The sequence below is a fragment of the Leucoraja erinacea genome, chromosome 29, assembly GCF_028641065.1.
Source record: "Leucoraja erinacea ecotype New England chromosome 29, Leri_hhj_1, whole genome shotgun sequence".
NCBI classification, from domain to species: Eukaryota; Metazoa; Chordata; class Chondrichthyes; order Rajiformes; family Rajidae; genus Leucoraja; species Leucoraja erinaceus.
This window is the reverse complement of record NC_073405.1, coordinates 180989-194628: the sequence shown is the minus strand read 5'-3', so window position 1 is coordinate 194628 and position 13640 is coordinate 180989. Positions and strand designations below refer to the sequence as shown.

The 13640-nt window shown below is 43.0% G+C and overlaps 1 protein-coding gene across 6 annotated transcripts in view; it reads right to left on the bottom strand.

Moving 5' to 3' along the window:
- The window catches only part of hdgfl2 (HDGF like 2), a 61658-nt gene that overhangs the window by 33618 nt on the left and 14400 nt on the right, over positions 1–13640 (bottom strand). For all 6 annotated transcript variants that reach the window (XM_055658264.1, XM_055658263.1, XM_055658267.1 and 3 more), the window contains one exon: positions 4020–4166. In XM_055658264.1, coding sequence (XP_055514239.1) covers positions 4020–4166 — 147 coding nt within the window. The remainder of the gene's footprint in view (positions 1–4019; positions 4167–13640) is intronic.

Genomic DNA, 13640 nt, shown 5'->3' with positions numbered 1-13640 from the left:
CCTTTCATCCTCCATAAAACTATTTCAAACTTTAATAATGATATTTCAGCGATTCGCCGTTCTCTCCCATTTTACTGACCACGGTTGCTTCCCAGTTTGGCTTGATATCAAATGTTAATAAAGTTTACATTTTTGAAACTTCTTCCACCCTCACAATCCTAATAGATTGTAACAGTGCACCAATTCTAAATGATTCACAAATGTAATCACTACATTATTGGTGTTGGATGCTTCGGCTACGAATCTCTTCACCCTCATATTTACACCTCCGCTTCTAAAAGTGCTTTTTAGTACACTCCTCTTTTGACCATGCATTTGTCTGATAACGTTCTGGCAAAGAACACTGAGAAGGTACAGTGCAAGTTATAAATTTTTACTCATTTTCAGCCTCTTTATTCCCCAAAAATCTAAAAAAATGCTATTATATATTTAGTCGAGGATGGAGTTAAAGGGAAAGGGTTTCTTAATTGTGTGAGCAGAGAGACAGAGGGATGTAAAATGAGGGTAGAAGTTATAGGTAGCAAGGTGAAAAGTAAAAGTGGCAGGCAGACAAATCTAGGGCAAAAATCAAAAAGGGCCACTTTTCAACATAATTGTATAAGGGGTAAGAGTGTTGTAAAAATAAGCCTGAAGGCTTTGTGTCTCAATGCAAGGAGCATTCGTAGTAAGGTGGATGAGTTGAATGTGCAGATAGCTATTAATGACTATGATATAGTTGGGATCACGGAGACATGGCTCCAGGGTGACCAAGGCTTGGAGCTGAACATCCAGGGATATTCAATATTCAGGAGGGATAGACAGAAAGGAAAAGGAGGTGGGGTAGCGTTGCTGGTTAGAGAGGAGATTAACACAATAGAAAGGAAGGACATTAGCTTGGAGGATGTGGAATCGATATGGGTAGAGCTGCGAAACACTAAGGGGCAGAAAACGCTAGTAGGAGTTGTGTACAGGCAACCTAACAGTAGTAGTGGAGTTGGGGATAGCATCAAATAGGAAATTAAAAATGCGTGCAACAAAGGTAAAACAGTTATAATGTGTGACTTCACTTTACATATAGATTGGGTGAATCAAATTGGCAGGGGTGCTGAGGAAGAGGATTTCTTGGAATGTTTGCGGGAGTTTTTCTAAACCAACATGTAGAGGAACCAATGAGAGAGCAGGCTATTTTAGACTGAGTATTGAGTAATGAGGAAGGGTTAGTTAGCAGTCTTGTTGTACGTGCCCCCTTGGGCAAGAGTGACCCTAATATGGTTGAGTTCTTCATTAAGATGGAGAGTGACATAATTAATTCAGAAACAAGGGTTCTGAACTTAAAGAAAGGTAACTTTGAGGGTATGAGACGTGAATTGGCCAAGATAGACTGACAATTGATTCTTAAAGGGTTGACGGTGGATATGCAATAGAAGGCATTTAAAGACTGCATGGATGAACTACAAGAATTGTTCATCCCAGTTTGGCAAAAGAATAAATCAGGGAAGGTGGTGCATCTGTGGATAACAAGGGAAATCAGGGATAGTATCAAAACAAAAGATGAAGCATACAAATTAGACAGAAAAAGCAGCCTACCAGAGGACTGGGAGAAATTCAGAGTCCAGCAGAGGAGGACAAAGGGCTTAATTAGGAAAGGGAAAATAGATTATGAAAGAAAACTGGCAGGGAACAAAAGCTGACTGCAAAAGTTTTTATAAATATGTGAAGAGAAAAAAAGATTAGGAAAAACAAATGTAGGTCCCTTGCAGTCAGAAACAGGTGAATTGATCATGGGGAACAAGGGCATGGCAGACCAATTGAATAACTACTTTGGTTCTGTCTTCACTAAGGAAGACATAAATAATCTGCAGGAAATAGCAAGAAACCGGGGGTCAAATGAGATGGAGGAACTGAGTGAAATCCAGGTTAGCCGAGAAGTGGTGTTAGGTAAATTGAATGGACTAAAGGCCGATAAATCCCCAGGGCCAGATAGGCTGCATCCCAGAGTACTTAAGGAAGTAGCCCCAGAAATAGTGGATGCATTAGTGATGATTTTTCAAAACTCTTTAGATTCTGGAGTAGTTCCTGAAGATTGGAGGGTAGCTAATGTAACCCCACTTTTTAAAAAGGGAGGGAGAGAGAAAACGGGGAATTACAGACCAGTTAGTCTAACATCGGTAGTGGGGAAACTGCTAGAGTCAGTTATTAAAGATGGGATAGGAGCACATTTAGAAAGTGGTGAAATCATTGGACAAAGTCAGCATGGATTTATGAAAGGTAAATCATGTCTGACGAACCTTATAGAATTTTTCGAGGATGTAACTAGTAGAGTGGATAAGGGAGAACCAGTGGATGTGTTATATCTGGACTTTCAGAAGGCTTTCGACAAGGTCCCACATAAGAAATTAGTATACAAACTTAAAGCACATGTTATTGCTGGTTCAGTGTTGATGTGGATAGAGAATTGGCTGGCAGACAAGATGCAAAGAGTAGGAGTAAACGGGCCCTTTTCAGAATGGCAGGCAGTGACTAGTGGGGTACCGCAAGGCTCAGTGCTGGGACCCCAGCTATTTACAATATATATTAATGATTTGGACGAGGGAATTGAATGCAACATCTCCCAGTTTGCGGATGACACAAAGCTGGGGGGCAGGGTTAGCAGTGAGGAGGATGCTAGGAGGCTGCAAGGTGACTTGGATAGGCTGGGTTAGTGGGCAAATGCATGGCAGATGCAGTATAATGTGGATAAATGTGCGGTTATCCACTTTGGTGGCAAAAACAGGAAAGTAGACTATTATCTGAATGGTGGCCGATTAGGAAAATGGGAGATGCAACGAGACCTGGGTGTAATGGTACACTAGTCATTGAAAGAAGGCATGCAGGTGCAGCAGGCAGTGAAGAAAGCGAATGGTATGTTAGCATTCATAGCAAAAGGATTTGAGTATAGGAAGAGGGAGGTTCTACTGCAGTTGTACAGGGTCTTGGTGAGACCACACCTGGAGTATTGCGTACAGTTTTGGTCTCCTAATCTGAGGAAAGACATTCTTGCCATAGAGGGGGTACAGAAAAGGTTCACCAGACTGATTCCTGGGATGTCAGGACTTTCATATGAAGAAAGACTGGATAGACTCGGCTTGTACTCGCTAGAATTTAGAAGATTGAGGGAGGATCTTATAGAAACTTACAACATTCTTAAGGGGTTGGACAGGCTAGATGTAGGAAGATTGTTCCCGATGTTGGGGAAGTCCAGAACAAGAGGTCACAGTTTAAGGATAAGGAGGAAATCTTTTAGGACCGAGATGAGAAAAACATTTTTCACACAGAGAGTGGTAAATCTCTGGAATTCTCTGCCACAGAAGGTAGTTGAGGCCAGTTCATTGACTATATTTAAGAGGGAGTTAGATGTGGCCCTTGTGGCTAAAGGGATTAGGGGGTATGGAGAGAAGGCAGGTACAGGATGCTGAGTTGGATGATCAGCCATAATCATATTGAATGGCGGTGCAGGCTCGAAGGGCCGAATGGCCTACTGCACCTATTTTCTATGTTTCTATATTTTTATTGCAAAAGTGCTTTGTATACAAGGCATTCGCATACATTGTGTTTTGTTTGGTTCTGTAAAACAGTTTGTCTTCCATTTTGTGATTAGATAAACTGTACACATTTGAAATGCAAAGCTATCATTTGGCAGACGTGCTGTTTTTCTTCAATGGAAATCTCGCGTAAAAAAAACTACTGGAGGAACTCCATTATGTCAAAATCCTCAAGCAATACACAAATCAAATACATTTATATTCTGTTTAATGAGAACTGCAATGGTCCTGCAAATTCCCGTCTACCCTTTCAGTCCAGATGAAGGGACTCAACCTGAAACGTCATTGGTCCATTTCCCTCACCAAAGTGATGCCATTCAACAGCCTGAATCATCAAGTCCAGGAGACAAGGGACTAAAAGAAATGGTGGTTAGAAGGTGGCAGGAGATCATCCATAAATATACATATTTAGAAAAGTAATGAATGGACTGCTGCATCGCTGAGTTCCTAAGTATTTACCTTTGGAAGTTGCGGCTTCTGCTTGATGCTACTTTGTTCAATGCTGTCCTTGTCAGATTCTTCATCACTCACTTGTTTGTCCTCTTCTGCACCACTTCCAGGGACTACTTCATTTTCTGGAACTTCACTGTCAGATGAGCTTGATGGCTAAAAAGAGAAAATGGTCAGTTGCCAGTTCATTCACTGAGCTTTCACAAATATGGCGTAATTCATTCATCCTCAAGGAAAATGTACACACACCCAATATATAGTAAAGTAAATTACTTGCTTTAAAATAGTTATTTTAATGAAGGAACTGCTATGTATTTCTAATTCAGGAAAATGTTTAACTTAGAGGGGATCTTGTAGGTGATGGTGTTGCCATGTTTGCTGACCACTTTTGACTGCTGCCTTTGACCATCTCAGTGACAGAAGACCTGGATGCAGGAGGCTATGTTGGAGTCGTCTGAGCAAGGGATTACAATGACTATTATCAGCCTTACCTGAATGTTATGCAGGCTGTGGAGCATGCAGGCATGCATTTCATTTTCAGAGAAGGTCCCAATGGAATATTATGCATTTGTTAACATGACCCACACATTTGACTTGATGTTTGAAGGAAAGTCATTGATGAAGCAGCAGAAGACAGATTATCCTAGGAAACTTGCAGGAGATTCTCAGGGCAATCTGATCGGGCTGGAATAATTGACTTCCATTAACCACAACTATTTTTCTTTCTACAAGGCATCTTCCACCTTGAGCACGTCTTCAGGCCAATAGCTGGATTGAGACTAGTTCCACAGCTTCAGCTGTACTCAGCGCTCTCAGTAGGAATGTTACAACATTTTGAGATTAAAAAAAAAAACAAGCCTGTAATTTATCCCATCAGATTAAGTATAAAAAAAAACTTATTTACCTAATTCACTTTCATATCTTGAGTATTAAAAAGGTTATGGTCATTTTCATACGGGGAAATTAGTATCTTGTTCCCTATTGTTTTGTATTGACTTAAGTCAAAAGCTGTGATCGAGGACAAGCCTTGTCACAAGGGCCCTTTTACACAGACACACATACAACATGGGGGCCACCATGTTCAACATGGCTGCTGCCACAATCCGATCTGTATGTACTGTGAACGTTTTTAGTCAGATATTTAGCATGAAAATAGCGATCATGGATAGACAATTACACAATATGAACAATGATCATGTTGCCGATATCAGGGCCTAATTAACTTATTTTGCATCATCAGATTAATATTAAATGACACCAAAAACTATATAAGGTTAAATAAACATCCTATATACCTTTTGTTTTAGCATGAACTTGCAATCCGTGATTTCAAAGGCCTTGAATTTGAGCCCCGACTTTCAAATCCAGCGATTCAATAGATCAGCAACGAGATGAAACAAAAACGGATGACAGAACGGGATTTCCTCTACATCATAAGCTTGTTGTAAGAGGAAAAACCTCCCTGACAACAATGTAAAACCTGCAGTTTACTCACCTCCCCCCCTAAAGCCTCTCGAGTCCATGCACAGCAGTCTGCAGATCTGGAGCGCCACTGATGGCAGGGATTGTAACAATGCTACTCTCAGGCATTTCTTGGTATCACATGGCTCCATTGGTTGGAAGATGGCAGGGCTTTGCCAAGGATTTTCTAGTTTTATTGTTCAGAATGCATGTAGCCCCATATTATAGCTTCACCATCCATACTTTGATTTTACTGCCCAACAAGCACATAGCCCTGTATTACAGCTTTACCAACTTGGCACTTTATCTTTGGTATGCAAGCATGATTCCCTACACACTCTGCAGTACTGTACTGGAATGCCAGACTAGACTACACTTATATACAGCACGTGCTAGATTTTGTCACTGACTGCAAACCTAGTGCCATAGAGTCTATAGTCAACTCGGAACTCTTGTGATTACTGCCACCTGCCTGTATATTACTGTACTGCTGTATCTAGTTAGTCGGTCTTTTGGTAGGACAGAATATACCCGGTGATTATGATGAAAGAGACTAAATATGATTCTGGAACATATGATTCTAGGTATGTGACTGTTCAACTTCTCTGTGAAACGGCTTTCCCACTTTAAATATCATTCACCAGACACTTGAATGAGAGTGGGCAATTCATAGTCACTTATAGTCACTTACACTATTGTGTAACTGGAGTCATATAAATGCCAGACTGCATAATTCCGGAAGTGGCCGCGCTGTTGAACAGCTGCGGCTCGCCTGCAGTCCGTCTGTTTTTACTTTTTGTTGTTGGGTTTTTTTGTTTTGTTTTAGTTAAATTTTAGTTTATTAGGTTGTGTTATGTGTGTGGGGGGGGGTGAAACATGTTTTTTGTATCTATCTTCGGGGGAATGCAACTCTTTTTGTTGTATCCCCCTTCTCTGCCTCTGTCTGCGCTGAGGCCTAATGGGCCTCCAACTGCGACCGACCTCGAGGCTCCGGAAGCAGACCCAGCCAGGACTTACCAACGCGAGGCTGGCCGAATTCGGAGCTGTGGCGGGGTGCTCCGGTGGCGGTGGCCCGACTCGGGGCTGAGGCGGCGTTCTGGTGGCTGAGGCGGCTTCCCGGTGGCGGCGACCTGAATCCGGGGCTCGGCCGCGGTCCAGTGGACGACATCGTCGGGAGCTCGCAGGTCACAGGTTGGCGACCTGTTTTTACGGAGCTCTCGCTGCAACAGCTGCGTCTGCTGGACTGGAGGGCGGCATCTTCGGCAGCTTCGACCACCCCGGGCCGCGGAGCTTGAACCGGCCCGTTCGCGGAGTTCGGTTGAGCCGCGGGACTGACTTACCATCGCCCGGTGGGGTAACAACATCGGAGGCCTGGATCGCCTCAGCGCAGAGGGAAAATAAGGAGGGAAGAGACAGAGACTTTAAGACTTTTGCCTCCATCACAGTGACGAGGTGCCTGGTGAACTCACTGCGGTGGATGTTAATTTGTGCTTATTGTGTGTTTTGTTATTTATTATTATATGTATGACTGCAGGCAACGAAATTTCATTCAGACTGAAAGGTCTGAATGACAAATAAAGGAATCTAATCTAATCTAATAATGATGGGATCATTTCCTCCCTTACAATTTCTGGTTGATTTTCATTACTAACTAGTCTTTTTAAAAAAAATTATTAGAGGAGTAAAAATCCACAGTTAATATAGTGGGATTTAAACTTTGTTTTTGGATTGTTAATCCTGCTTTTTTGGATTACTAGTCAAATAATTTCACCACAATAGCATTATCTGGGATGAAGGTTAGGAATCAAACCTAACTGATTCAGTGAAAAGGGAGGGTATTTTGGAGTGCTCTGCATACAATGCTTTACAAGAGGAACTACTTCAGCAGATCGTGAATGAACCTGGATTGTTTTGGTTCATATAACAACATATAATACTCCATCAATTGGAGCTTTTCAGTCCAGTGAACTTCAAAAAGGAGCTAAGGAGTGGGTTTTTTTTTCTGACATTTCACTTTTATTTAATAATTGTTCAATTACTGTCATGGCCCTGGGTCATCCCATGCACATAATAGCTTATCTATAGTTTTGAAATGCAACCATTGCTATTACATGGGAAATGCAGTAGACAGTTTGAGCATGGCAACTCCAGTTTGCAATGTGATAACCAATTAACACACTTCTGTGATATTGAATGAGAGCTAAGCATTTGGTTAAGACATATGAATATCTCTATCTTTAAAATGAGTGACGTGCAATCGATTACAATTTACCTGGATACCTCAGCACTGCCAACCCTCCAGTGGTTCCTTGACATTGTGTCAAGACATCAGCTTAGATTGCTCTACTTGGGTCTCTGGAGCAACACTCAAGTCTGCAAATTTCTGATTCATGGAGTTATTTGAATTGAGCTTGGATGACATGGGGAATGTTGTTATACATCTGTCATTCTTTGTAATACAAACCCACTTACTCCCACAACTATCTCATTTACACTTCTTCCCACCCTGCTTCCTGTAAAGACTCTATCCCCTTACTCCCAATTCCTCCATCTATGCCGCATCTGCGCCCAAGATGAGGTGTTCCATGCTAGCACATCCAAGATGTCTCATTCTTTAAGGAACAGGGGTTCCCCTCTCCCATCATAGATAAGGGCCTCACTTGTGTCTCCTCGGTACACCGCAGCTCCCCCTACCCATGTCATTACCTTCCATCCCATCAGCTGTCGCATACATAATCCTCCGTAATTTCCGCCACCTCCAACGGGATCCCACCACTAGATACATTTCCCCATCTCCACCCCTTTGCCACTTTCATTTCACTGCACATCTCGTATGTGTAAGTGACAAATAAACTTGACTTGACTTGACTTTCCATTTTCGGCAGACACCGTTCCCTCCGCAACTCCCTTGTTAACTCATCCCTTCCCACCCAAACCACCATCTCCCCAGGTACCTTCCCCTGCAGCCACAGAAGATGCAACACCTGACCCTATACCTCCTCCCTCGACTATGTCCAGGGACCTCGACAGTCCTTTCAAGTTAGGCAGAGATTCACTTCCTCTAACCTCATCTACAGTATCCGTTGTTCAAGATGTGGACTCTTATACTGCGCCGAGACCAAACGCAGGCTGGTCGATCATTTTGTGGTACACCTTCGCTCAGCCCGCCTGAATCTACCTGATCTCCCGGTTGCCGGACACTTTAATCCTCCTACCCATTCCCACTGACCTTTCTGTCCTAGGTCTCCTCCATTGTCAGAGTGAGGCTAACTGCAAATTGGAGGAACTGCATCTCATATTTCGGTTGGGCAGCTTATAGCCCAGCGATATGAAGTATGATTTCTCTCACTTCAGGTAGCCCCGGCATTCCCTTTCTCTCTATCCCTCCCCTACCCAAGTCGCATTAGCTTCGTGTTTTCACCCTACAAACAGCTAACAATGGCCTGTTCCCTTTATCATCATTACTTTTTTGCATCTTTCATTCATTGTTCTTATCTCTCCACATCACCGTCTACTGTATATCTCGTTTCCCTTATCCCTAACCAGTCTGAAGAAGGGTCTCGACTCAAAACGTCACCCATTCCCTCACTCCAGAGACACTGCCTGTCCTGCTGAGTTACTCCAGCTTTTTGTGCCTTTCTTCGGTTTAAACCAGCACCTGCAGTTCCTTCTTACACAATCTTTGGTAAATTGTGTATAAACATAACGGGGACCAGAACATGTTACATAGATACATAGACAATAGGTGCAGGAGTAGGCCATTTGGCCCTTCGAATCAGCATTCAATGAACATCCACAATCAGTACCCTATTCCTTCCTTCTCCCCCATAGCCCTTGATTCCACTAGCCCAAAGAGCTCTATCTAACGTAGACACAAAATGCTGGAGTAACTCAGAGGGTCAGGCAGCATCTCTGGAGAGAAGGAATGGTTGACGTTTCAGGTCGAGCCCCTTCTTCATACTGATGTCAGTGGGCGGGACAAAGATAGAATGTAGTTGGAGACAGTGAGACTAGTGGGAGAACTGGGAAAGAGGAGGGGATGGAGAGAGAAAGCAAGGGCTGAAGTTAGAGAAGTCAATGTTCATACCACTGGGGTGTAAACTACCCAAGCGAAATATGAGGTGCTGTACATCCAATTTGCGCTGGGCCTCACTCTGACAATGGAGGAGGCCAAGGACAGAAAGGTCTGATTGGGAATGGGAGGGGGAGTTGAAGTGCTGAGCCACCAGGAGATCAGGTAGGTTAAGACGGACTGAGCAGAGGTGTTCAGCGAAACGATTGCCGAGCCTGCACTTGGTCTCGCCGATGTAGAGATACAGACCAGAACAGCGGATGCAGTAGAAGTTGGAGGAGGTGCAAGTGAACCTCTGCCTCACCTGGAAAGACTGTTTAGGTCCTTGGATGGAGTCGAGATGGGAGGTAAAGGGACAGGTGTTGCATCTACTACAGTTGCAGGGAGAAGTACCTGGGGAGAGGGTGGTTTGGGTGGGAAGGGATGAGTTGACCAGGGGGTTTCGGAGGGAACGGTCTCTGCGGAAAGTGGAAAGGGGTGGAGATGGGAAGATGCGGCCTGAAGTGGGATCCCATTGGAGGTGGCGAAAATGTTGGAGGATTATTTGCTGTATGTGATGGCTGATGGGGTGGATGGTGAGGACAAGGGAGACTCTGCCTTGTTATAAATGGGGGGAGGGGGAACAAGAGCGGCGCAGCGGGATATCGAGGAGACCTTAGTGAGAGCCTCATCTATAATGGAAGAGGGGAACCGATGTCCTGGTGTGGAACTAACTCTTTTGAATGCATCCAGTGAATCGGCTTCCATTGCCTTCTGAGGCAGAGAATTCCGCAAATTCACAACTCTCTGTGTGAAAAAGTTTTTCCTCATCTCAGTTCCAAATGGCCTACCCCTTATTCTTAAATTGTGGCCCCTGGTTTTGAACTCCAACATCGGGAACATGTTTCCTGCATCTAGCGTGCCCGATCCATTAATGATATTATATGTTTCTATAAGATCCACTCTCATCCTTCCAAAATCCCAATGAATACAAGCCCAGTCGCACCATTCTTTCATCATATGACAGACCCGCCATCCCAGGAATTAACCTGGTGAACCTACGCTGCACTCCCTTGATAGCAAAACTGCACACAATACTCCAGGTGTGGTCTCACCAGGGCCCTGCACAACTGCAGAGGACCTCTTTGCTCCTATACTGAAGTCCTCTCTTTATTAAGGCCAACATGCCATTAGCTTTCTTCACTGCCTGTTGTACCTGTATGCTTACTTTCAGTAGGTACACAAAAATGCTGGAGAAACTCAGCGAGTGCAGCAGCATCTATGGAGCGAAGGAAATTGGCAACGTTTCGGGCCAAAACCCTTCTTCAGACTTACTTTCTGCTTACTTTCAGTGACTGAACTAGAACATCCAGGTCTCGTCGTACTTCCCCTTTTCCTAACCTGACACCATTCAGTGTTCAGAGTTTTGCAAACTGGACTCTAGACTGTATGAAAATATGGATGGGTGTAGACAGTGGTACACAATGGTACCCCATTATATGTGTTCAAGCAGGAACTGCAGATGCTGGAAGATCGAAGGTACACAAAATTGCTGGAGAAACTCAGCGGGTGCAGCAGCATCTATGGAGCGAAGGAAATAGGCGACGTTTCGGGCTGAAACCCTTCTTCAGTCTGAAGAAGGGTTTCAGCCCGAAACGTCGCCTATTTCCTTCGCTCCATAGATGCTGCTGCACCCGCTGAGTTTCTCCAGCAATTTTGTGTACCCCCATTATATGTCATCCTGCAGAGAGCCAATTCATTATAGGGTGATTTCACGAAAGGTCACTGGATCATAGATCCTCACCCACGTGGACACAAAATTTAACTGGGGTACAAACGTCACTTCCGGTACATGTTATTGATGCTAGAAACGCGTTCTTTCACACCCGTTAAAAACCGCGAAAACGGTCCGTTTTTGAGCTGTAAATAATTGTCAGCTGTTAATTGGACAAAATCAGGACATTTTATTATTATTATCTAATTAACAGCTGACAATTATCCCATTCCTTAGCTTGCATCTGAGTAAAATTCATTTCAAAACGCATTTATGGTTTACGATTATTTAAATGGTAAATGTAGCTTCAGAAGCATTTTCTTTTTGCATGTTAAAACCCACCTGAGAACCATGGAAGATTTTGCAATTTTAATGATGGATTTTTCACTTTTAAAACTTTTTATATAATAAATGAATAAAGATAAAACACAATGCCTTACTTTTGATGAAATGCAGTGAGCAAACGCGACAATTCCCGATATTTTCTAGCTTTATATCTCCACAGCCAATGTTTGCTAACCACTTCCGCTGTTGTTGCCCCTTCAGCTCCGTCTTGTCTTTACCTTCGTTTTTCTTTATCTTCTGGACTCTAAAGTAAGATAACTGTGCCTCGCGGTCACCCTGACTGGCACAGTTATTTACAGCTCAAAAACGGATCGTTTTCGCGGTTTTTTAACGGGTGTGAAAGTACGCGTTTCTAGCATCAATAACATGTACCGGAAGTGACGTTTGTACCCCAGTTAAATTTTGCGTCCACGTGGGTGAGGATCTATGATCCAGTGACCTTTCGTGAAATCACCCTATAGTGCTCTTGGTCTTGTGCTTCGAACACTTAAAAGGTACATAGCCGTGCTGTAAATGTAAAAGTACATCCACTTGGTCTGCACATTATTCTACCATGAACCTGGTATCCACAGCATCTTCAAATGATGATCACATCATTGCATGGCTTGTTGTGAAGGGAACCAATAACACTATGTTCTTCCTGAGAAGAATTGGGTAGAGCTGGGTGCAGATCAGTGGCACACCTTGGCCAGCACAATGAATGTGGGCCATTGCTAGGGTTTACTGAACAGTAGTTGCTGGCTATAGAGTTAGTTTACACAGAGAAGTCTCCACACTGGGTAGAGCCATGTAGCCAAGCAAAAAAAAGAGGGGAAGACAGCAGCTTCCATAACCATTCTCAGGTGACGAGGAGCAAAACCATAAATTCTATGAGTCAATCTGTGGAGCAGCTACTGGCAGCCCCAAGGAAGGACCCACAAACATGGCAACCCTAGCTAACAATGTGGCATGAAATCACTTTGATCATTTCATTGTCCTGGGAGTACCAGCAGAGCATTGAGCACCGAACCCTGAACTAGGTTCCCAGCATAGCTGGGGTTTGCACCAGATTCTCAGCACAGCAATTCAACTCATAGACAATCCAATGATTATTCTTAAGTTAATGTTCGATTCCAATTGTATCCCCCTTCTTCCTTCATGAGAACACATCCCAACATCAGCAAGATACAAGAATAAGTGCTAACTGGAGTGGGTGAGAAGGCAGAAATAGGCCAGAGAGCAAGGGAGCTTTCTATAAATGCTGCCAAACATGCTGAGTGATTCCAGTATTTTGATTTCATTCCCTTCTTAACTCCATGAAGATGGCTTCTGCAGGTAATCAGGAAATTAATACAGGGCAGATGATGCACGTTACATTCCCTTTTTGTAACAAGACCCCTCTTCAATACTCAGTTCAGGATCATTTTAAATAAGCACAAGAAATTATTGTACTCAATGGGATCGAGATTTTGTTCAAAAACATGTTATACGTTTGTTTTCCATCCCAGGTTAACAAATGCCCAAATCAAATTGTATTTCACAATTCTTTAATTATGTACATTTTCCAGGTAATATTAAGAATATTAGATATGCGCTTGGACAGAACAGAAACATTTCATACACCAAGCACCTCTTTCTCTCTTCTCAACTAAAATTATGACGCATCAATTCTATGTCAAATGGCAAAAGTCCAATTAATTCTTACAATGACTCAGTTACAAAGAGACAACATTTTTGTTTGATATGTTAAGCTCTTATCACTATCCAAACCTCTGGGCCCACTGGTACTCTAGAAGAACAAATAGTTTGACTCTTTCCTGGTCTTCTATGCATTAAAACGGTACATACATTTTAAAGAAAAATGAAAAAATACAGTAATTCCAAAAATATTTATTTAATTGCTCCCATAAGAACTCAGCATCACTTATTGCAAGCTAAAATATTTGGATCGCATGTGAGTAAAATTCAGTCATCATTGTTATACAAGGGTTCCCAAGGTTGGCATCATACAATTCTGCTA